General features: G+C 48.5%; 1 protein-coding gene across 1 annotated transcript; it reads left to right on the top strand.

The window, feature by feature from the left end:
• The first annotated feature begins 619 nt into the window (after window positions 1-619).
• On the top strand, window positions 620-22,724 carry ELOVL3 (ELOVL fatty acid elongase 3). Its single transcript, XM_054035168.1, has 4 exons — window positions 620-903; window positions 11,950-12,081; window positions 21,534-21,685; window positions 22,237-22,724. Exons 1-4 carry the CDS (start codon window positions 797-799, stop codon window positions 22,656-22,658), a joined length of 813 nt encoding a protein of 270 aa, XP_053891143.1. The 5' UTR covers window positions 620-796; the 3' UTR covers window positions 22,659-22,724.
• The last annotated feature ends 1,842 nt before the right edge of the window (window positions 22,725-24,566 follow it).

Raw genomic sequence — 24,566 nt, 5'->3', positions numbered from 1 at the left:
TTGTTGGATCAACCAATGCAAACACTGGAATTAATAGGCCCTCTGAAAGGGAGCCCATGTTTAATAAGACAGTGAGGGTGGCTGGAGAAAGGGCAGCCTGGGTCAGAGAGGGTATCAGGTACTGGGTGGGGGAGCTGATGGCTACCTTCCAGGTGCTGGGGCTTCTGAGGATAAAGGACCTGTACTAGTGTAACTGAAGGGAAATCATCTTTACAGGGCCAAAGACTCTGGCCCCTTTGATTTACACAGTAATTGCCAGCAGCAGGTTGGTTGAGGGCCAGCACCTTGAGGGAGGCCATAGATAAGTAGGCTGCGAGCTTCCTGCTGCTGCCAGTGCCCTATATGGGGTCCGGCTCTGCGGGAAGCAAGGCTGAGTGACTCCGAGCAGCAGAGCCTGGCGCGGCGGCCGATGAAGGACAAGACTGCAGCCTTTCCCCAGGGCGGAATGGAAGCGCGGTGTCCTGGTGCAGCCGCCTCTCAGTCATGGGGTGGGTGGGTGGGCGGGGCCACTCGCGCTGTCTGTCTCCGGGATTGGTTGTCGGCGGCAGGCGGGTCGGGGGCGGAGTCTGAGCGGAATCAATTGGCGGGGCTGGCGGCGGGAACCCGTCACCTGCAGCCTGGCTGCGGCTGGGGGTCCCAGCTCCGGGCTGCCGCCGGCGGCTCCTCCTCTAACGCCGGCCCGGCACTGACCCATTCGCCCGCCGGCTCCTGCAGGGCCCGACCCGGCACTGACCTGCCCGCCTGCTCCTGCAGGGCCCGGCCCGGCCCGGCCCCGAGCCGCCCGCGCCCCTCCAGCATGGAGCTGTTGGGCGCCAACCTGTCCGCGCTGCCCCGCCCGCAGGAGTACGACTTCGAGCGGCACTTCGACGAGCTGCAGGCGATCCAGTGGATGCGGGAGAACTGGTGAGCGCTGCCGGGGCGGCTGGCTAGCTCCGCGGGGGCACCTTGCTGGGGTGGGGATGCCCGAGCTAGGCAGTAACTTGAACTGGAGCCTGCGGTGCAGCACCGGGGGACCCGTCTGCTGCACCGAGACTAGCAGCGCAAAAACCGGGGCGCCAATCCCGTACAACCAGCTTGGCGCTGCTGCTGAGAGAAAGGGGCGCCTAGAACCAGCCTGAAGATGCCCCGTGAAGCTGAGGGTGTAACTGCCATTCTGCAGGGCCCGCCTCATGTAAGCAAGGCTGGCAGCTGGACGTGACAGTCACAGGCTCAGATGTTTAATCCACCATTGGACCAATTTACCAAGGGTCTCCTGGTGGATTCTCCATCACTGGAGTGAGTCTTTTCTAAGAGATCTGCTCCTCTAGTACAAATGGGAATTAATCGGGGAAGTCCTGTAAGAGGCTGGTTATGCAGGGGGTCAGACTAACACAGTGGTCCTTTCTGGCTTTATAATCTGTGACCCAACTCAGAAGAATGTGCTTCTGTCAATATTTTGGGAAAGAAGAGCTAGATAATAAAATAGGAAACAAAACTATAATCTGGATGAAAGACTGAGCACGTACAAAAGCTAAATCCAAATAGCCTTCCAGGAGGAAATGCAACTTAGTTAATAGAGCAATTGCCTTAAAATAAAACTAGGTTAACTGCTCTGTTTACTTCAATATGAATTTAGGGTTAAAATTGCTGGTGAAAGTTTAATATTAAACACCTTCATAAACCTATGCCGCTGAGGTCCTTTTGAGAGCCAAGAATTAAATTTATGCTACTGGCTTGAATAGTGAAACCCATTGTACAAGATTAGTCAACAATTGCTAGATTTCATAAAGCATCATTCAATGTACAATTGTTTTCTGTGTCTCAAAGGAGATGTTAGAGAGCAGCATCTTTATACTCAATTCTTGTTTGAACTCTTTCTTCCCTTGACACAAAGATAAATTGTAATAAGAATGTCTACGCTGCAATTTTTAGTCCTGAGTTATCTGGCCGGGGCCAGCTGCCAGCCATGCTGTGGGTCTTTTATCCCTGTATAGACATACCCTAAGTAGTGCCTTTAGAGTAGCAATAATAGTGATAATGACTCAGCCATCTTACCTAGTGTACAGATATTGTTTAATCAAATCTGCATTTCTTGAGTGCAGAAATATTTTAGGGTGAAGAGCAGCAGCTTGAAATAAACAGTTACAATAAACTTTAAAGAGCCTGCTGGTACAGTTTCTCTGTGTGTGAGGTCCTGAGTTCTGTATGTAGGGGTATGGCCTTGACCAGGTTTGTCCCCAAGACTGGAACAGGAGGGGCTGCTGTAGGTCAGAATTTAGGGGTGGTATGGTAGAACTGTATTTGGAGAGAAGTTTCCTGCATCATACTTGGACTTCGTTAATGTGATTGCTCTCTGGCTTTTTGAGTAGCCTTGCTCAGGTGATGCTGTAGGTAGAACATGTAAAACAATCACTGAAGTCTTGCCTGTTATCTGAGGTGTTCTAAAAATTATGGCCCCAGATCTTCTCTAATAAAATGAATCGGGATCTGGGGGCTTTGCCTCAGACACAGGCTGGGTTCAGTGGACATTGCCAATGTTTAGTTTACAGAGCTAGGTGGCCTGCAGGTTTGGAGGTAAGCGATTGCAGGGGGTGGTTATGGTATATTGGTATTTCAGAGGACCGGAACAATATGCAGTAGACAATTCTGGGAGATGAGGGCAGTATGTGGGAGAAAGATGTCGCCTGCTTGGGGCAGCTGCTGATTCCACACAGCACTGTTATACTTCCTGAAAGTGTCCTAAGATTACAAAGTTGTCTGCATGCTAGGAAACTTCTACTGAGGTGATGTGGCATAGGATAACCTGTATGTCTGACAAGAAAACATGGTGCTATTTTTTTTTTTTTTTTCTTGTGCTGAAGGTGTGTCATGAAGTCGTTTTTGTCTCTTTCCTAAGGGAAAATTACTGGTCTAATCTGTAGTTAAAACTCTGGTGCATCAATTGACAAGCACATCCAGGTTGAGGCTGAAAATGAAAACTGCTCTCCTGTCTCTTTCTCGCAGCTGCTGCTGAACAGCAGCGTCACCCCATGCCATGCTTCATGACAGGAAGAGCTGTCTGCTGTTTGCTACTATGCCCCACGAGGCTATGTGCACAGCCAGAGGAGGAGTTACACCAGGGGTCGGCAACCTTTCAGAAGTGGTGTGCCAAGTCTTCATTTATTCACTCTAATTTAAGGTTTTGCGTGCCAGTAATACATTTTAACCTTTTTAGAAGGTCTCTTTCTATAAGTCTATAATATTTACTTTACATACAACAGTAGTTCAGTTATATAAGGTTTTTAAAATGTGTAAGAAGCTTCGTTTAAAATTAAATTAAAATGCAGAGCCCTCCGGACCGGTGGCCAGGACTCGGGCAGTGTGAGTTCCACTGAAAATCAGCTTGCGTGCCGCCTTCGGCACACGTGCCATAGGTTGCCTACCTCTGAGTTACACCATGAAACAGGGAAATCCATTCATTTCTGCGGTTGGAATTTACAGGGAAACTTGAGTAGGACTAGGAGACCATGCTTCATTTGCACCTTCAGTTCAGCGACATGCAAATCCACGTACCCAGGATCTTGCTATGTGGGGTGACAGGTTGCAGCTGCATTTGATTTGTCCACACTTGGTATTTCTGGGCTGGCAGCCAATAGGCTTTTCCTGGCCTGCTAAAATTTGCACTGAGCACAAGATTTGTCAGGATTCTAAGCCTCCAAAGACCTGAGGTGGTTTGCGTCCAGGGTTTTGGTTTGGGGTCCAGCTAATTTGACACCAGAACTTAGAACACTTAAGTTGTATTGAACTTCATAAATATTTCTTCTGCATGCTGAGATTACATGACAAATGCCCACAGCACACACCTCTTCATCTTTCAAAATCTCTCCCTGAGCATGGGGTAAAATCTGTATGGCTTGCTATTTGGGGATGCTAATTCTAAAAGAATAGACCGCACCCTGTTTCCATTGGGACATCTATTGTGTATTCCTGTTTCCTAGCATGGAAATGTGATGGGTTGAGCGGGGGGGGGGTTGTCGTCAGGTAGTCTCTCTTTATTGGGCCAACTTCCCTTGGTGAGAGAGACAAGGTTTGTAGGTTACACAGGCTCTCCTTCAGCTCCTGAGCAACACAGGGTTGGTAACTGTCTCTGGAGCAAACTTAACTTGTTTGTTCTTGGCTTAGTGCAGTTAGGAAGGATTTATGCCCTGATTGGGAGAGGCTTAGAGTGAAACTTTCTTGGAGGGGGTATTTCCGCAAAATGCCAGAGCGCTTGATTACTTTGTGGTGAACTGTTGTAAGCATTTGATGGAATGAATGGGCTGGTTGTCGTGGGTGCAGTGATAACATCATTAACACCACATTAAATTATGACGCATGGTTTAGATTTGGAGCAGAATCCTTTTGCTTGCTTAGTCCCATGGCAAATATGCTATGGGAGGGGATGAGAGATTCATCTCAAAACTAAGTTTTTATTAATGGAATAGATGGAAGAATTCAAAATGAAACCAAGCATTTTGAAATCAAATTTAAACAATTATTCACAAAACAATCAAATGCAAAACTCACAACTCCTATTTTAGAGAGTGTCTATTCATCCCTTATCTTAGAGTGTCTTACCAAAGTCCCTTAGGGCAGTGGTTTTCAAACTGCAGGTCACTACCCAGTGCTGGGTCGCAGAATGTAAGGCACTGGGTTGTGGTGGCTCTGGTCAGCACTAGGCCATTAAAAATCCCGTCAGCGGTGCCGCCCAGCTAAGGCAGGCAAGTCCCTACCTGTTCTGACACTGCACTGTGCCCCAAAAGCAGTCAGCAGCAGGTCCAGCTCCTAGGCGAGGGGGGCCATGAGGCTCCATGCACTGACCCCGCTCCAAGCACTGGCTCCACACTCCCATTGGCCGGCTCCCAGCGGGAGCTGAGGGGCAGTGCCTGTGGAGGGGGGGTGGCGAGAGCCGCGCAGAGCTGCTTGCGCACCTCTGCTTAGGAACCGGACCTGCTGCTGGCTGCTTCCGGGGCGCTGCAAGGTCCACTGTGCCAAGGCAGGCAGGAAGCCTGCCTTAGCACCCCCGCTGCACCACTGACCGGGAGCTGCCGCAGGTAAGCCTATGCTCCATCCCCATGTCCCATTCACCTACCCCAGCCCTGAGCCCTCCCCAAACCCAGAGCCCCCTCCTGCACCCCAAAGCCCTTATCCCCAGCCCCATCCCAGAGCCTGCACCCCCAGCCTAGAGCCCTGACCCCCTGCAGGAGCGGCGCCAGGGTTTTTGCTGCCCTAGGCGACAGTGCTCCTCCTCTGAGCATTCAGCGGCGGGGGGTCCTTCTGCTCCGCGTCTTCGGGGCACTTAGGCGGCGGGTCCTGGAGCAAGTGAAGGACCCACTTCCGAATTTTCACCGAAGACCCGGAGTGGAAGGACACCCCCCCCCCCCCCCCCCCGGCCGCTGAATTTCCGCCGAGGGCGGCAAAATGCCACCCCCAAATCCTGCCCTAGGTAACCGGCTGGGGTTGCCTAGTGGAAGTGCCGGCCCTAACCCCCTGCACCAGCCCAGAGCCCTCGCACACACCTTGAACCCCTCATTCCTAACTGCAGCCCTCACCTTGCACCCCAACCTCTGCCTGAGCCCCTCTGCCCCAGCTCCGCTGGGTCACGGGCATCAACAATTTTCTTCAACTGGGTCGCCAGAAAGTCTGAAAACCACTGCCTTAGAGCCCTCCTTGTGGGGGATGGAGGAAAAGTTAATTCTGTTGCTGGACCTTGAACTTGCTGTTTGCTATTAAAGTTACTCTTGCCTTTAGCAGACCCAAGAGAGCAGGATGGAGAAGAATGGCTTTCTGTTGACAGTCACAGACAGCTCATGCATCTGTTGTGGCCAACCTGTGTAACACCTCTGAGCCCTGGCTTGCTTGCTTGCCTTCCCCACCTGGCAGGTTTTGGCAGGTGCCTCTTTCTTTGGGTTTCTCTTGGGCAAGCTATGCTGCTTCATACCATTGTGCTGATGCCATGCAGTACAGCTGATCTCTGCACCGGGTGAGAAATAGTGGGGGATCCCAGGAATCAAGTTGGGTCCTCACTGGTTCAGCAAGATGATCCAATGTCCTCACTGGCATGTTGACACCTGGACTGCTCCATCCTTCACCTGTGAACCTGGAGGATTCTGGAGCGAAGCAGAGGCCTTTGGATATTTCTCAAGCAAACCCCTCAGGAGCCCATGATCTTTCTCATTCTCTAGAGTCCCAGTTCAGCCTGACTTCCAATACACCAAGTTTGTCTAACTTCTGGTTTCAAACTCCTCTTGTTTGCAAGTTGTAATCTCAGTAGAGTCCTTGGGTTGGAGCAACAGCCCTCTTCTGTTAATACATATTCAATCTTTTTTTTTTTTTTTTTTTCCCCCCCTATACCTTCTCAATCACCTTTCTTTGTTACTGTGACTCTAAGTTTTCATCCACGTATCAATTACAGCTCAAACAGCAACTAGGCCTGCTATGTCCTACCAAGGCACCAATACTACCCCAGTCAGGCCAAAGTTGAGGGCGTTGGCAGTGGCTCATTTGGAGTAGAGAGAGCATCTTTGCCCTGTGAAACTAACACATTCCCTCCTTCCTGAGCTGTCTACCAACCTGCCTTTGAGAAGTCACTTCCTCCAAATGAGGCAGTGGCTTTTAGGAGAGAAATCAATGTAGCTCCTTTCTGGTCATGGCTGTCTAACATATGGTATTGTTTTAACTGCTAAGCTGCTGGTTGGGCCAAGTGTGCTGTGCCACATACATCCCCTGGCGCCCGAGATCAGCTTCACACCTCTACACTGTCAGCACTAAGAACTGGAATAGAGTCTAAATTCAGATTTATAAAATGAAAGTGTCTGAGAAGTATTCCTGTGAAGGAGGCTCCTTTTCTGGTGGCTGACTGTGTGTTGGGATTGGCTGATAGTGCTGCTCGGTACCAGGGAAGATGGTCTTGTGGTCAAAACACTGGATTAGGAATTAGGAGGCCAGCTCTGCCTCCGACTTGGCATGACCAAGTAAGTCACTTAATCTGACTCAGTTTCCCATCTCTTAAATGGATCTAGTAGTACTTCCAGCCTGCCCTTGGTCACTCTTGTCTCACAGGGACAAGGGCTATCTCCTCGGTATGTAGAAAGTCTATAGTACAATGTGTCCCTGATCTCACTTGGGTCTTCCCAAGCACTTTGGTATTCTATTTATGTACAGCCATTGGGGGCTTCAGTTTCACCAGGCTGCTTAAAATACTGCTTGGTGACGGCTATTATTGTGTTTAGTGTGAGCCGCTTCATGTTGACTGCGACTCTGTGGATGTAACTTGAGCTTCCTGAGGAACTAGAGCATCTTCCTTCTCTTTCGGCCCTGGCACAAAGGTCCCTCTGTTTAAGAGGAAACTTCTGTCCACTCTTACCTGCCACAGATAAACCCCTTTCTTGGCATGTTGGGCCCAGTTCATCCTTCGTGGAACTCAGCTCCCATGGGACCGAACGCCTGTGGCCTGGGAGGCTGGGTTTGGGTGAGAGGCAGGAGAATTGCTGGGTGAATCTTGGGCCTTAGAGCCGATGTGGGCAACAGTATTGTTTGAACTGCTTCTCAGACCTGTCTTGTTTCAGTAGGGTGGGGAGTGTGTGAAGTCTTCTAGCAAATGAGCACAGCCCCTTGGGAGGGGATTATGTTGACTCATCAGCCTACACATCTGTGAGGTTACCAGATTGCCCGCTGCATACAAGAGTCCTTCTCCTTGATATTGAAGACGAAGTTGCACACAAACCACCACCAGAGTGTTCCCCTGGGGCTGCTCAGGCTGATGTGGGTCCAGTGTTCAACTCCATCTGTGCTCTGCAGCCTTCCATGTTGGCAGCACTTGGCAGAAGTTCAGTACTTAGATAGGAATGGAAAGGGATGGGTGCAAAGGTCAGCATGCATCATGCACAACTAGTCAATGCTGGGAGTAGCTGTTTACTTTAGGGGTGTCTCATCAGGGTGGAGGGGGTGTTTTCTGGACTGTTCCATGGAAAGTGGCTAGATATGACCTTTGTCCCACTTGGATTTTCTTCACTGAGTCAGTTGGCCTCTAGATACAACTGCATTGCAAAAGGAAAAAAAATCTGCAGCAGTAAGTCTGAGCCCGGTCAACTGACTCGGGCCCTGGGGCTCATGCTACAGGGCTAAACATAGAGGATTAGTTGTTTTTGCTAGGGCTTGATCCTGGCAAGGGGATGGGTGACAGAGCCCAGCTCCAGCCCAAGGGGATGTCTACACTGATATTTTTAGCCCTGTAGAATGCGCCAGAGTCAGCTGCCCCAAGCTCTAAAACTCACTGCTGCTGGATATTTTTGCAGTGTCCCCGTACCCTTTGACCCTCCCCTGTTAATGGGGGATTTTGAAGTTCCTTTCTTACTGGGGTGATAAACCTGTTGAGGATGAGCTGGCCAACCAGTCATTTTCCTTGCCTCCCCATTCTCCGGACGTGGTTGGAGCTGCCACCCACCTGCTCCCACCTCTACAGGACAGATGAAAAGTTGAGTAATTTGCCTGAGAGAGTGGAGCAGTGAGATTTCCTGTTTGTTCTGTAACTTACTAAATTAGGAGTCTTTCCTAATTTTACATAGCAGGGGCAAGAGTGTAACGCACACCTTCCTCTTCCATTTGGCATCATGTGGCATGCCTCTGACAACTGCGATTGCTTAGGCAGAAAAGTAACATAGAAATATTTAGTGTATTTTCTCGACGCCTTCTAATGAAACTTGGCAGTTGCAGGAGAGGAGTGAGAGCCATGTGACCAGCTCCCTTTTCACTAGCAAATGCCCAGTGGGCCCCGCATGACAATTTGGGGGATTTCCTGTTAAACCAGGATCCCAATTCCAGTGGGTTTTATAGTGCCGAGGGGTGAGTCATGGCTAGAGTGTAGGGAACGGTGCTCCTGAATTATAGGCTGGATCCCTGGCATCTTGGATATGGAGCTCACGAGAGCAGAAGGTCTTGTCAGAGAACCCTCGGGGTGACAACGAAATGCAGCCATTCAGCCCCTTCTCTTCCATTCACAAGCTGTGAATCACAAAGCCGTTGGCAGTGCTGCAGATCAGTGAAATGTCGACTCCACCCCTGTGATGCCTCTGGCACCAGCTGCCACTGCTTGCTGGTACACACCCCTGTGCAGGCTCAGCAGGAAAGAAGGGTTAATCCTGTTCTTAATCAGTACCAACAACCCGCTGCCGCCTCTTTAGCAAACACGGATGGAAGCTTAACCCTGGCTGAGCTGGGTTCACTACTACTACTCGGGATGCCTTGGCACTTCCTGGTGCTGGGATACTTCCCTGCCCGAAGCCTGCCTTTGCAGTGATTTGGGTACAGTTGGGGGGCAGGGGTGGCTTCATGCTGCAGCGCTGCTCTAGTATGGGCTGGTAGCTTCATTTTCTGCCATGCTGTTTACCTTTAACTTCAGCATGTAGTGCTTGAAGGGAGGTGCTGGCTAGAGCAAAGCCTAGTGCAGGCAAGTGGTGTTCACTAGCAGTACCTGCTCATCTAGGTCTCTCTCAGTGAAGTTCTGTGGCCTGTTATATGCAGGAAGTCAAGTCATAATGGTCCCTTCTAGCCTTAATCTATTAATCTCTTTTTTTTGTTTGTTTGTTTGGGCGAAGGCAGCGCATCTCTGCCAATACACCACAATCCTGACCTGTAACATGTCCTGCTTTTCTCCCAGCCAGCCTGCTCTGCTCATGCATCTAAGTCTACCTGCTACCCCAGTCCAGGCGTATGTTGCCCACTAGGCCACAGCCTGAGACCTTCAACCTCTTTGCTGTTAAACTAAGTAGAGTAACTTGGACTAAAGTCTCTGGGGTTGAAAGGCTTGTGCAATAGCCTGAATGTCAATTGATGTACAGATTCTCCTAGGGCATAGGTACCATACATACAGATGCCTGACCTGGGAGTACAGTCCTCACTATAGTAAACTGTGGATCACATTTCAAGCTATAATTCTACTGTTTCCATGGAGACTTGTTCTGAATGCCTCTCTCCGTCCATCAAACGTCTCTGTAAAACATCTGGCATTTTCAGTCCACGTAGACCAGGCGTCCCTGTGACCGCAGTGTGAATTCGAACAATACTGGGGCAAAGAGTAGGGATTCCCTCACGGCAATGCCACTCTTGCCCAGGAATCTGGTAAGCCCATTGCAGTGGGTCCTGGAAGTTAACTAATATGAAGAATGTTAGACTTAGGCTGAATTGGCCTAGGATCAGAGAGAGGAATGTAGATCTTCCCCCTGCATGGTTGAAGAGGGACTCGGTTGCTTTGGTTCTTACCCTAGATGGGGATATGACTTATGGTGGCTGGAGTCAAGTAGGTGGGCTGTGCAGCACGTGCACATTCTGGTGGTTGTTCTCAAATAAGCCAAATCAGACTCATCAGCTGTTGGGGCTGGGAGGAGGGGCAGCTTCTTAAGGCCAGGGAGAGAAGAGAAGAGGGGCTCTGAAGGGCAACTGTGCTCCCTTGTTTACTCCCCCTAGCAAGAGGTGGGTGTTTAAATCCTAGGTCTTTAAATCAAGGACTTAAGAACAAAGTAACATGGGCAGACTGGGTTGAGTGGCTGCCTTGGGTTCTATCCATCCATTCGGTCTCTTCCACTTCTCTCCAGTGCTTTCCTTCCTTTCCCTGAAAGAGGAAAGATCTGCCCCCTTCAGAAATGGAGAAGGCAGCTGGTTGCTGGGACAATTCACTGTTACTCTGTGCCTTACAAAGGGCATTTCCATCTAGCAGCAGAGAAATGGAGCGAATAGGATTTGTTGGTGCCTTTGCTACAGAGAGGACACAGCTGAATGCCTGTGTCCAGGCTGCTGCTCCTACTGCAGAATCCCCAGGCACAAAAGGCTTTATAGGACTATTGGGAGCAGGGAAGATGGGGAGGGATCTCTTACGGTGTGGCTGGAATCTTAGATTTTTGCGAGCTGAGCCTAACTAGATTAGGACTTGGATGGGAGAGCTCCAAGGAACACAGCTGGTGCAGGAAGTGGTATTTGTGACCCGCTAAGCTTTCTTCCTAACACAAACTCATGGCCTAAGATTCTCTGCTACTCTTTGATTGGTGGCGTCAGGCAGGCAACAAGGGCCAGACTCCGGCTCGGGTTCTGTTCTGCCACCCTAGGTTCCACTTGCAGGTTCTCTTCACTTCCTGTCCTGTTACGTTACTATGCGCTGCTGAGGCTGCATTTCAGTGGGGCTGTGAGAGCTGGTATAGGGTTTGTAAATGTCTCTGGGATGAAAGGCTTGTGAAACTCTAGTTAGCCATGGAGATAATTCTTTAGGTTTTTTTTTTTTTTTTTTTTTTTTTAAAGATAATTTAATTCTTCAAAAATGTATTCTGATGGCCAGTATAGGGGACTGGATTTTGTCCAGCCTGGTGAATTGTCAGACCTTTTTAAAATCAGACTGCATCATACGAATGGAGTATCAAAAATGGGGTCCCAGATCTGGGAAGCTAAGGCCAGAACACGTCATAGCACGACAGAATGTTGTTTTCAGCCAAGTCTGTTGTGAGGGTCAGCCCCCAGCGCTGCCTGTGTAGAACGCTGTCCCTTTCCTCCATGTACTAAGAAGTGGTACAAAACAAACACTGGCCTCCTCACAAATTACAGTAAATGAGCTAGTCTGTAGATAAATAAAACTGCCCTGTTCTCTCAGCTTGAAATCCTTGCAGCTGAGCCTTCACTTGGGATCTGAAGGGGCAGGGCAGCATTGTGGAAGTCTCCATAATGTGAGAGATCCCCTTTCTTTTCCTTCCCTCACCAAAGGTATTTCTACCGGCTCCACTTATGGCCAAAGCCTGCTCCTCGTGACTACAGCTAGAGGAACACAGATATTTCCAGTACCCATGGGAGTGCAGGGCTCCATTAGATTCCTCCTTGTCCAGGCTAGCGAAGCCCCCACCAGGAGCAAGGGGTAGGTCTGTGCTTTACCACGTGCCAGCCTGTCTGAGAACTCTTCTTCCCCACTCACAGGCGTAAATCTTTCTCGTTCGCCTTGGCTTATGTGCTGCTGATCTTCGGAGGCCAGCATGTCATGAAGCAGCGGAGAGGATACGACCTGCGCAAGCCACTGGTCCTGTGGTCACTCAGCCTGGCCTTGTTCAGGTAAGAATGGTGTCTCTCGCTGTATTCTGCTGCTGACGGTTACTGGGCAGCCGTAGAGCTGACCCTGGAGAGAGACATGGAGGCATTTCCTTCTGGGATGCTAACCCAAAAGGGGCAATAGGTTTTTGATAAACTGCTGAACCACAGACAATTTCCCACTCCCAGCCTGGCCACAGGGCTTTAATGTTAGTCCTTATTTTAAAACCTTCCTCCTCTTCTCCCCCCACCCCCCCACCCCATTTCCTAACCCTGTAGAAGCGATCCCAAAATGAGGGGAAAGGATCCTGTGAAGTCTTCCCCTCTTCCCCACCCCGAGCCCTCTGGTCTTGAGCCATCCCTGCAAGGCCTCTCTCTGCCTTCCCCACCAACAGCTGCAGTCTCTTCCAGGGACGATCCCTGCCTTTGTATGTGGCAGGCAGGCAGCAGTGGGGGGAGAGGCAGAGGCACTACTCTGTTGTGGCCTTGGGCAAAACAGAGGGCGCTAACACTCAGCAAAGCTCAGCCTGAACTAGAGTAACTGAGCTGCTGCCCCAGATGAGATGAGCCACGTTGGGGTTGACGGCTTCTGTGCTCTTCTGTACGGGTTCTTACCATGCCCTCGTCACCTCAGAATCTGAAACCATTTGGATCTGTTGACTGTTGTCTTCATCTGAGAGCATTGGCTCTCCTAGGTACCCTGGGCCCAGGTGCTAGAGCATCTTGAAGATAAGGGGAGGGGGGAGAGAGAGCTCAGTGGTTTGAGCATTGGTCTGCTAAACCCAGGGTTGTGAGTTCAGTCCTTGTGGGGGCCACTTAGGGATCTGGGGCAAAATCAGTACTTGGTCCTGCTAGTGAAGGCAGGGGGCTGGACTCAATAACCTTGCAAGGTCCCTTCCAGTTCAAAGAGATAGGATATCTCCTTTAATTTAATTTAATTTAATTTTTTTAGTTTAAAAAAGACGGAGACCTTGAACTTGACTGCTCAATCCACTCCCTGAGCATTTCCCTTAGAGTTTGGGTGGGCAGAGTAGCAGGCCTATCCCTACTCCAGATGGCTGGCTGGCCATGACCATGAGCCAAGGCAAAGATCAGCCTCTGCTGTGCAGGGCCCAGCTAGCCTGGTCTTGAGGTGCAGGATTCTGAAAACTGAAAGGTGAACAGAGAAGTGCATGATCCCTGCCTTGCTCTTTGAGCTGAGACCCTCTGAATCCAGAGGAGAACATGAAAGGGATTGCCAGCTCCTCTCTGGCCATTGGCACAAGCTGGCTGAATGTGTCAGTATGTACAGGCCTCTCCATTCCTTGTTATCTTTACTGCACTTGTGAGGTGCTCAGGGAAACTTTCCAGTGTGGAAAATTTGCTACTTGTTTTTGCAGTGGTGAGGATAAAAGCTGAATAGCAAAACAACAAGGATGAGATGGTTTGTTAAACACAGATTTCTTTTGTGAACAGGTATTATTTTTAAGTTTCATCAACACACATGTCATAAAAGTGAGACAAGTTTCAGAGTAACAGCCGTGTTAGTCTGTATCCGCAAAAAGAAGAACAGGAGTACTTGTGGCACCTTAGAGACTAACAAATTTATTAGAGCATAAGCTTTCGTGGACTACAGCCCACTTCTTCGGATGCATATAGAATGGAACATATATTGAGGAGATATATATACACACATACAGAGAGCATAAACAGGTGGGAGTTGTCTTACTAACTCTGAGAGGCCAATTAATTCAGAGATCTACAACCTATCCTGAAAGATGATCCTTTACTCTCACAGATCTTGGGAGACAGACCTGTCCTCGCTTACAGACAACCCCCCAACCTAAAGCAAATACTCACCAGCAACCACACATCACTGAACAAAACCACTAACCCAGGAACCTATCCTTGTAACAAACCCCGATGCCAACTCTGTCCACATATCTATTCAAGTGACATCATCATAGGACCTAATCACATCAGCCATACCATCAGGGGCTCGTTCACCTGCACATCTACCAATGTGATCTATGCCATCATGTGCCAGCAATGCCCCTCTGCCATGTACATTGGCCAAACCGGACAGTCTCTACGCAAAAGAATTAATGGACACAAATCTGACATCAGGAATCAAAATACTCAAAAACCAGTGGGAGAACACTTTAACCTGTCTGGTCATTCAGTGACAGACCTGCGGGTGGCTATATTACAACAGAAAAACTTCAAAAACAGACTCCAAAGAGAGACTGCAGAGCTAGAATTGATATGCAAACTAGACACAATTAACTCCGGTTTGAATAAGGACTGGGAATGGCTGAGCCATTACAAACGTTGACTATCTCCCCTTGTAAGTATTCTCACACTTCTTATCACACTGTCTGTACTCGGCTAGCTTGATTATCACTTCAAAAGTTTTTTTTTTTTTTTTTTTTTTTTTTTCTCTTAATTAATTGGCCTCTCAGAGTTAGTAAGACAACTCCCACCTGTTTATGCTCTCTGTATGTGTGTATATATATCTCCTCAATATATGTTCCATTCTATATGCATCCGAAGAAGTGGGCTGTAGTCCACGAAAGCTTATGCTCTAATAAATTTGTTAGTCTCTAAGGTGCCACAAGTACTCCTGTTCTTCTTTTTGCGGATACAGACTAACACGGCTGTTACTCTGAAACTTGTCATTATGCAAGGCACTGCATTTAGCCGTATGGAATGGAAATCCATCAACCTCATGAAAAAACTCGTACAGATACAGACAGACATCATCTTCCTTTCCAAATGCAAGCAGATGGACATCATACCAAAAGGACTAAAGGTAAAAAATCCATTACAATCTACATATCACACAGACTATGCTGAGAGACTGTGTCACACACTCTCAAAGAAACTGCGAAACCACCTGATCAGCATCCTATACAGCAAACAGGGAAAGATTAAGAATGAGCTCTCAGAACTGGATACTCTCATAAGAAACCAACCTTCCACACAAACTTCCTCATGGATAGACTTTACAAAAACTAGACAAGCCATTTACAAGACAAACTTTGCCTCTCTACAAAGGAAAAAGGACACTAAACTATCTAAACTGCTACATGCCACAAGCAGCCACAACAGTAGCTCCCTTAACCCACCCAGCAATATTGTTAATCTTTCCAGCTATACTCTTAGCCCAGCAGAAGAGTCTGTCCTATCTCGGGGCCTCTCCTTTTGTCCCTCCAGACCCATGAATATGATACAGTTCTGCGGTGACCTAGAATCCTACTTTCGACGTCTCCGACTCAAAGAATATTTCCAACATACCTCTGAACAGCATACTAACCCACAGAATCCTCCCTACCAGCACTACAAAAAAAAGGATTCTGCATGGACTCCTCCGGACGGTCGAAACAACAGACTGGATTTCTACATAGATTGCTTCCGTCGACGTGCAAAGGCTGAAATTGTGGAAAAGCAACATCACTTGCCACATAACCTCAGCCATGCTGAACACAACGCCATCTACAGCCTCAGAAACAACCCTGACATCATAATCAAAAAGGCTGACAAAGGAGGTGCTGTCGTCATCATGAATAAATTGGAATATGACCAGGAGGCTGCTAGACAGCTCTCTAACACCACATTCTACAGGCCATTATCCTCTGATCCCACTGAAGATTACCTAAAGAAACTACACCATCTGCTAAAAAAACTCCCTGACAAAGCACAGGAACAAATCCGTACAGACACATGCCTAGAACCCCGACCAGGGGTATTCTATTTGCTACCCAAGATCCATAAACCTGGATATCCTGGACGCCCCATCATCTCAGGCATTGGCACCCTAACATCAGGCTTGTCTGGTTATGTAGACTCTGTCCTAAGACCCTACGCTACCAGCACTCCCAGCTATCTTCGAGACACCACTGACTTCCTGAGGAAACTACAATCCATCGGTGATCTTCCAGAAAACACCATCCTGGCCACTATGGACGTAGAAGCCCTCTACACCAATATTCCACACAAAGATGGACTACAAGCTATCAGGAACAGTATCCCTGATAATGTCACAGCTAACCTGGTGGCTGAACTTTGTGATTTTGTCCTCACCCACAACTATTTCACATTTGGGGACAATATATACCTTCAAGTCAGCGGCACTGCTATGGGTACCCGCATGGCCCCACAATATGCCAACATTTTTATGGCTGACTTAGAACAACGCTTCCTTAGCTCTCGTCCCCTAACGCCCCTACTCTACTTGCGCTACATTGATGACATCTTCATCATCTGGACCCATGGAAAAGAAGCCCTTGAGGAATTTCACCATGATTTCAATAATTTCCATCCCACCATCAACCTCAGCCTAGATCAATCCACACAAGCGGTCCATTTCCTGGACACTACTGTGCTAATAAGCGATGGTCACATCAATACCACCCTATACCGGAAACCTACTGACCGCTACACTTACCTACATGCCTCCAGCTTCCATCCAGGACACACCACACGATCCATTGTCTACAGCCAAGCTCTAAGATATAACCGCATTTGCTCCAATCCCTCGGATAGAGACAAGCACCTACAAGATCTCTATCAAGCATTCTTAAAACTACAATACCCACCTGCTGAAGTGAAAAAACAGATTGACAGAGCCAGACGAGTACCCAGAAGTCACCTCCTACAAGACAGGCCCAACAAAGAAAATAACAGAACACCACTAGCTGTCACCTTCAGCCCCCAACTAAAACCTCTCCAGCGCATCATCAGAGATCTACAACCTATCCTGAAAGATGATCCTTTACTCTCACAGATCTTGGGAGACAGACCTGTCCTCGCTTACAGACAACCCCCCAACCTAAAGCAAATACTCACCAGCAACCACACATCACTGAACAAAACCACTAACCCAGGAACCTATCCTTGTAACAAACCCCGATGCCAACTCTGTCCACATATCTATTCAAGTGACATCATCATAGGACCTAATCACATCAGCCATACCATCAGGGGCTCGTTCACCTGCACATCTACCAATGTGATCTATGCCATCATGTGCCAGCAATGCCCCTCTGCCATGTACATTGGCCAAACCGGACAGTCTCTACGCAAAAGAATTAATGGACACAAATCTGACATCAGGAATCAAAATACTCAAAAACCAGTGGGAGAACACTTTAACCTGTCTGGTCATTCAGTGACAGACCTGCGGGTGGCTATATTACAACAGAAAAACTTCAAAAACAGACTCCAAAGAGAGACTGCAGAGCTAGAATTGATATGCAAACTAGACACAATTAACTCCGGTTTGAATAAGGACTGGGAATGGCTGAGCCATTACAAACGTTGACTATCTCCCCTTGTAAGTATTCTCACACTTCTTATCACACTGTCTGTACTCGGCTAGCTTGATTATCACTTCAAAAGTTTTTTTTTTTTTTTTTTTTTTTTTTTTTTTTTTTTTCTCTTAATTAATTGGCCTCTCAGAGTTAGTAAGACAACTCCCACCTGTTTATGCTCTCTGTATGTGTGTATATATATCTCCTCAATATATGTTCCATTCTATATGCATCCGAAGAAGTGGGCTGTAGTCCACGAAAGCTTATGCTCTAATAAATTTGTTAGTCTCTAAGGTGCCACAAGTACTCCTGTTCTTCTTTTTATAAAAGTGAGAGTAATCTTGCATCTAAGGTCTCCGTGTAAAAGATTCAGTTCTTTGTCTTTAAGCAGCCCTATAAACTGTCCATAAACATACTGTGCTGGCAACTCTGGCTTCCTGCGGGGACTCTGATAGGAGTCTGCCGAGAATGACTCAACCATAGCTTTGCTCTGTAATTTAGAGCAGAGCCAAGCCAACATCCTTCAGTTTTCTCACACTCCTCTCAGCACCTGTTTACTGCAGCTCCAGCTGGTTGGGCAGAGTGAGACTATCATCCTCACAAGGTTAATTGGTGTAAGATGCTGAAGTATGAGGGGGATGAAGCTGGCTGGGAGTGATGCTGGATTCTGACTGGCTTGCGTGGTCCACATAAGGGTGGAAGGGGGTAGGGGAAGATGTAGGAAGCTAGAATGACACCTTGCTATGCAGTGTCCTGGGACATGCAAGCTCTGGCACTGATAGTGCATGCACAACCATTGTGAAGCCATATCCCCTCTTTAATGACTGACAGCTTTGGGTAGCCAGCCCACAAATTTAAGGGGTGCTTCTTGGCCTGCATGAGCATCTCTTTCAAAGTACTTGAAGCCAAAGGTGGGGCAGGGAGCGCATATTCTTCACTTCTCTTGTTGTCTTGGTTTCCCAGGAGCCATTGCCTGGCATCAGGTACGCAGAAAGCCTTGCGTTTGTATACACTGGGTTGCTGTGATACAGTCCTCAGCTTTTTATCTCTTGTGTGGCATTTTATTGGTGGTGTCATTCTGACAAGGCAGTTCTAGGTGGAAAAACCACAACTGCTTATACCAGCTCAGACTGCTTTCAGCCTGATATTAGTCATCACACCAGTGGTATTCAGAAGCTCTCTACTCAGCCATGCAGTTATGGCTCCAATGCTTTGTGTACATTAGCCTTTTCCTGAAAAACTCACAAGTGGCTCAGCTCTTGGGAGGATTGCCATAGTTTGGGTGGGTGCTGGCAAGACAGGAGCTGCCTGGAACTTTTTGGCTGAATAGTTTATTCGTTGAAAAATGCAGTTTTGGGGCAAGTGAAATTATTTGCAAATTTGGATCAAATTCAGGAAATAGCACAGAATGAATAAAAGAAATTTCTAAGTCAAAATGTTTTTTTCTAACACATTTTGAAATGAAAGGCTTTGACTTTGTTTCATTTTGAAATGTAGCTAGATTTGTTTCAAAACTTTAGATGGGTAAAAACCACCCTAAATAAATGAGAATGTCCAAGTTGAACAAAATGTTTCATTTGACTGGAAATGAATTTTTTTTTTTTTCATTTTCATTTTGCAAGCAAGAACAAAAATGTCAGGGGATTTTTTTTTTTCGGTTTTACTTTTTTGGTTCGGCCACTGAACCAAAAAATCCATTATTCGCGCAGCTCTAGTGAAAGCCTCCTCTAAACTTCAGTTTCTAAAATGGTGCTGAATGCAATTAATCTGCACTTGCAGCTAAACCATGTTCAGGACTTGCTTAGCTGTCCCTGTCAACAACACAGAGCTTGTCTAAGCTACAGAAGAAGTGGGGGAAAAACTACTATGTTTAAATACATTTGTCAACCTCTTGATTTCTTGCTGTGTGGAGGAGAGGGGAACCATGGGTTAGCCTAGGAATCTACCGGGGTTAAAACATGGCTCCTTATTATCTTGTCTGGTTAGTATTTCTAGCATGTAGCAGACCTTGAAGTCTGTGGTGATCACTTTCCAGACCCAAACAAGTGTTGATTCCTGCCAGCAGTGCAGAGCCTATGTAGCTGTTAAATGGATTTTTGAGATCCCAGCTGAGGTTTGCCCTCCAGCACAAGCTCTTAGGTCACTTCTCAGTTTGTAAACTGAGCCAGCCATCTAGCGCTAGTGACCTCAATTTCCAGTCAGATCAGAACCACACATCACATAGCTCTCTGTGTCATGTGTCCATGGATTTCTGCAGTGTGTCTTATGGACGCTAGGAATGGGGTTAGGCAGCAAACCTTTAGAATGGCATTTGTGCATGTTGATTGTAGGGGCTGAGATGAGCGAGTTGAATTAGTGGCTCTTTGCCTAATTCAGACTTTCCGTTATGCTTAAGATGTGTAGTGGTTTTTGTATCCTCTGCTCATTTGAGGCCCAGGCCTGGCCCGACTTGCTGAAACTCCAGTTAAGAGGCGAGAAGAGACTGGAATATCAGAGCGTGTGGTAGTTCACTGTTGAGGTGCCCTGGAAGAACTTGGAGTAGGACTTCATAATGAAGTAGGATCTTCATTAATGATCTGGAGGATAGTTTGCAGATAACACTAAACTGGGAGGAGTGGTAGATACACTGGAGGGCAGGGATAGGATACAGAGGGACCTAGACAAATTAGAGGATTGGGCCAAAAGAAACCTGATGAGGTTCAACAAGGACAAGTGCAGAGTCCTGCACTTAGGACAGAAGAATCCCATGCACTGTTACAGACTAGGGACTGAATGGCTAGGAAGCAGTTCTGCAGAAGAGGACCTAGGGGTTACAGTGGATGAGAAGCTGGCTATGAGTCAACAGTGTGCCCTTGTTGCCAAGAAGGCTAACGGCATTTTGGGCTGCATAAGTAGGGGCATTGCCAGCAGATCGAGGGGCGTAATCATTCCCCTCTATTCGACATTGGTGAGGCCTCATCTGGAGTACTGTGTCCAGTTTTGGGCCCCACACTACAAGAAGGATGTGGAAAAATTGGAAAGAGTCCAGCGGAGGGCAACAAAAATGATTAGGGGGCTGGAGCACATGACTTATGAGGAGAGGCTGAGGGAACTGGGATTGTTTAGTCTGCAGAAGAGAAGAATGAGGGGGGATTTGATAGCTGCTTTCAACTACCTGAAAGGGGGTTCCAAAGAGGATGGATCTAGACTAGGGGTCAGCAACGTTCGGCACGCAGCTCGCCAGGGTAAGCACCCTGGCAGGCCGGGCCAGTTTATTTACTTGCTGACACGGCAGGTTCGGCCGATCGCGGCCCCCACTGGCTGCAGTTCGCCGTCCCGGGCCAATGGGGGCGGCGGGAAGCTGCGGCCAGCACATCCCTCAATGGGGGCGGTGGGAAGCAGCGTGGGCTGAGGGATGTGCTGGCCGCAGCTTCCCGCCACCCCCATTGGCCCGGGATGGCGAACTGCAGCCAGTGGGGGCCGCGATCGGCCGAACCTGCCGTGTCAGCAGGTAAATAAACTGGCCCGGCCCGCCAGGGTGCTTACCCTGGCGAGCCGTGTGCCGAACGTTGCCGACCCCTGATCTAGACTGTTCTCAGTGGTACCAGATGACAGAACAAGGAGTAATGGTCTCAAGCTGCAGTTGGGTAGGTCTAGGTTGGATATTAGGAAAAACGTCTTCACTAGGAGAGTGGTGAAGCACTGGAATGGGTTACCTAGGGAGGTGGTGGAATCTCCTTCCTTAGAGGTTTTAAAGTTCAGGCTTGACAACGCCCTGGCTGGGATGATTTAGTTGGGAATTGGTCCTGCTTTGAGCAGGGGGTTGGACTAGATGACCTCCTGAGGTCCCTTCCAACCCTGATATTCTATGACTTGGGCAGGAGGTGCTGTAGGCTCAGGACTGAAATGTGTTGGCAGAGCTGCCTGGGGACTTGTGGCTGGCTGGATGGCTGCCCTTATCTGAGTAGGGTCAAGTAGTTCTGCTAGTGAGCCAAGGTATTCAAATCTGTGCTTCCCAAGACAAGGAGGAGCAATAACTGAAGTAAATACAGTATCAGTTGCCCTGCAGGGCAGGAGACTGATTACTTGGGCTTCCTACTTCTCCTGCGGAGGGGATGGAGTTGCCAGAGTTTCTGTGGGGGGAGAAGTCAGCCTTCCTTGTGTGATTTCGTCATGTCCCATGATGCTCATATGGCTCTCTTGCAGTATCATCGGCACCCTGAGGACATGGGGTTACATGGGATTCGTCCTCTCCACCAGTGGATTTAAGCAATCTGTATGTGATCCAGGCTTCTATAATGGCCCTGTCAGCAAGTTCTGGGCATATATGTTTGTCCTAAGCAAAGTACCAGAATTGGGTGAGTATAAAACCTCCTTTGCTTTATCTGATGTGGTTATAAACTCTTCCCTTGTTACTGGCAGACTCTCTAAAGGGCTCCATCCTCCACAGGAGGGGCTGACTCAGCCAGCATAAGCTGTCTCCCTTGTTCTGACCCACTGCACTCAATGCAGACAGTGTAGCACCATCCTGTGACCTCCCAGGTAACCTCAGTCTAGCTCAGTCCCCCCAGCATGGTCACTTACACAGGAAGGAGGACTTCGGGATAAGACACAGAACTGGCAATTAGGGTTCAAATCCAGGCCCTGCCACTAACTTTTTGCCTGGAGGGAGAAGGGGGTAAACATCAGTACCATAAGGTGTATGGTGTTACTTCTCTCAGTGCAGCGTTGTATGTTTGGTGGAGGGAGGGGCTGTCCCCTTGAAGCATGGAAATAATCTGGGCTGAATAAAAGTTTTGGTTGGGTCGAGTGAGGTGATGGATTTAGTGCAATGGTTTATCTCTTCACTGCAGCCTGAAAACACATCAGCTGCTTTGCCTTATCTGACCAGTGATGTCTGTCTCCTAAGGTGACACAGTGTTCATCGTTCTCCGGAAGCAACGGCTCATCTTCCTGCACTGGTACCACCATGTCACAGTGCTGCTCTACACCTGGTACGCCTATAAGGACATGGTAGCCGGTGGCGGCTGGTTCATGACCATGAATTACAGTGTCCACGCCTTCATGTACTCCTACTACACAGTGCGGGCGGCAGGCTTGAGGGTGCCACGCCCATTTGCCATGGTGATTACCTTTACCCAGATCCTGCAGATGGTGATGGGCACAGCAGTGAGCATCATGGCATACTCCTGGATGCAGGATGGCATCTGCTCCACCTCCTGGGAACAGATCTTCTGGTCGTCCATAATGTATCTCAGCTACCTAGTGCTCTTCTGCCACTTCTTCCATGAGGCGTACCTTAAGGGGAGGGGCAAAACAAAAGGGGACTAAAACTGGGGGAGGGGTGCAGCTGGGGGTTGCTGGGACTCTTACTCCCTAGGCTGTTGGTGCTCTGGCACGTTACAGGCCTGGTGTGATGATGGCGGGGGGGGGGGGGGGAGGAGGAGAAACTGCTTGGACCTATGAAGAGGAATTGGTATCTGCCTCAGAGGGGGCTTCTCCCTGGGCCTTCCAGCCAAAGGCTGAGTTCTGTTCCTTCTGCAGTCTTTAGAGGGATGGGGCAAGAGAACTGGAGAGGCTGTGAATGTCAGAGAGAGGGTTCGGAGTGTCAAGAACCCATCACTGAATTTCAGGTTCTGCCTTTTCTGTCCTGCAAACCTGTCTCTCCCCTACCCCCCAGGGTTGTGTTGTGCGTCTCTGGCACAGATCTAATCTTCCCTTCGGTTCTTAAAGGCCAAACTTCCCTAAGGGTGAGGAGTGTCTGCTCCCTGGCATGAGCTTCACACACCAAGGGATGGTTGCGTGCCTGTTGCACAATGGCTGGCCATGCCAGTTCTGCAGGAGAGGTTGGGAGCCAAGATTAGATGCTATTGCCAGCTAGAGGGAGACCCTTGAATTCAACAACTCACTGGGCCAGGGGGTGGGGCAGGAAATGGCAATGGTGGCTACATTGAATGGGAAAACACCCTAGTTTTCTTAAGTACCTAAATCTTTCTCCTGCAAGGAACTGGTGGGGGGAGGAGGGAAGGTGCCAGTAACAACTGGGAAGCCTTGGTTGTCCTGATTGGCTTAGAGTCCAGGGGGCTTGAACTAAGGGGTTGAAAGCTCACAGGTACTGACCTTATATTAAGGGTTCTCCTGCTCCCCCAAGCTAGCTGGCTTGACTTGGCATTTCACTTTTCTCTTGGATGACAAGAATTCTCCTCTTTTCTGGGTTATAACTGTGAACACCCACTGGGGAAGAGGGGAAAGGGACAGTCCCCAGTACATATCTAGATTGCCTAGCTGGGGCAGAATGAAGATCCTCCCACGTGCTAATTGCAGGAGATGAAAAGCCCTGGCACCTGCTGCTAAAAGCCAGAGCTCTAAGTAACTAGTTCAAAAATTGATCTCCCCAGTGATGGTCTCACTTAACTCCTCATGACACTCACTTTGGTATGAACGTGCGTGCCTGGGCTGCTGGCCTAGATGTTCCCCATCTGATATCCTGCCACTTGTAATTACCTCAACTTTTAATAGTGGATGGGCAAAGACGGTGTTTAAATCTGGCTTTGTGATCCTGGAGCCAAAATACTAATGCCCGTCATGAGACTGGAGGGGTCGTCCCCAAGCTGGACCTTGGAGTTAACGTATACTGGCTGCACTTTAAAAACCTGCTTTCCCCATTGTGAGTTCAGGGAACTGCTCTGATTGGCATACTGGTAGAGCTGCTAATCTCAGAAGGCCAGTTTAAAGCTCCTGATGCTTTATTAATTGAGGTCTGTGTGCAGGACTGGAGGCTGGGTACCAGCCTCACTTCTAACAGATTCCCTCTGTGGCCTTGGGCAAATCATTTCACCATGTTGTGCCTCCATTTCCCCACCTGTAAAATGGGATGATCCTGACCTACCTCCCATGGGGTTTGAGGCTTACTGTCTGTAAAGTGTTCTGAAGACTAACATTGTGCAAAGACTTGTCACTGTGTAATGCGGCCCCGCCCCCTGCTTTCATCGCAGGAATTGCCTCTTCTAGTCAAAGCACCTGTCTGTTTCAGGCAGCTGTGCCGCTGGAGGAGGCTGAAGCCCTGATCACTAACTCCCAGGGGACACCAAGCCCAAAGCTTCTTTATGTTGTAAACAGTTGGAGGCAAGAGTTTTTCCTCCTAAAATCAAGATGGGAGAAGCCCATCCCTTCGTGGCATGCTGTGACCTGTAACTGAAGTTAACCAACGTCCTCTTCCTTGAACAGGAAAATAAAGGG

This window comes from Malaclemys terrapin, chromosome 7 (genome assembly GCF_027887155.1).
Source record: "Malaclemys terrapin pileata isolate rMalTer1 chromosome 7, rMalTer1.hap1, whole genome shotgun sequence".
NCBI lineage: Eukaryota > Metazoa > Chordata > Testudines > Emydidae > Malaclemys > Malaclemys terrapin.
Note: the sequence above shows the minus strand (reverse complement) of the source record. Positions and strands in the feature narration are given on the sequence as shown.

Excerpts from the sequence above, each read along its gene's own strand:
- ELOVL3 (XM_054035168.1), top strand. The coding sequence starts at position 797 with ATGGAGCTGTTGGGCGCCAACCTGTCCGCGCTGCCCCGCCCGCAGGAG. Across the intron at positions 904-11,949 it reads CAGTGGATGCGGGAGAACTG|GCGTAAATCTTTCTCGTTCG; the intron begins GTGAGCGCTGCC and ends CCCCACTCACAG. Across the intron at positions 21,686-22,236 it reads AAGCAAAGTACCAGAATTGG|GTGACACAGTGTTCATCGTT; the intron begins GTGAGTATAAAA and ends CTGTCTCCTAAG.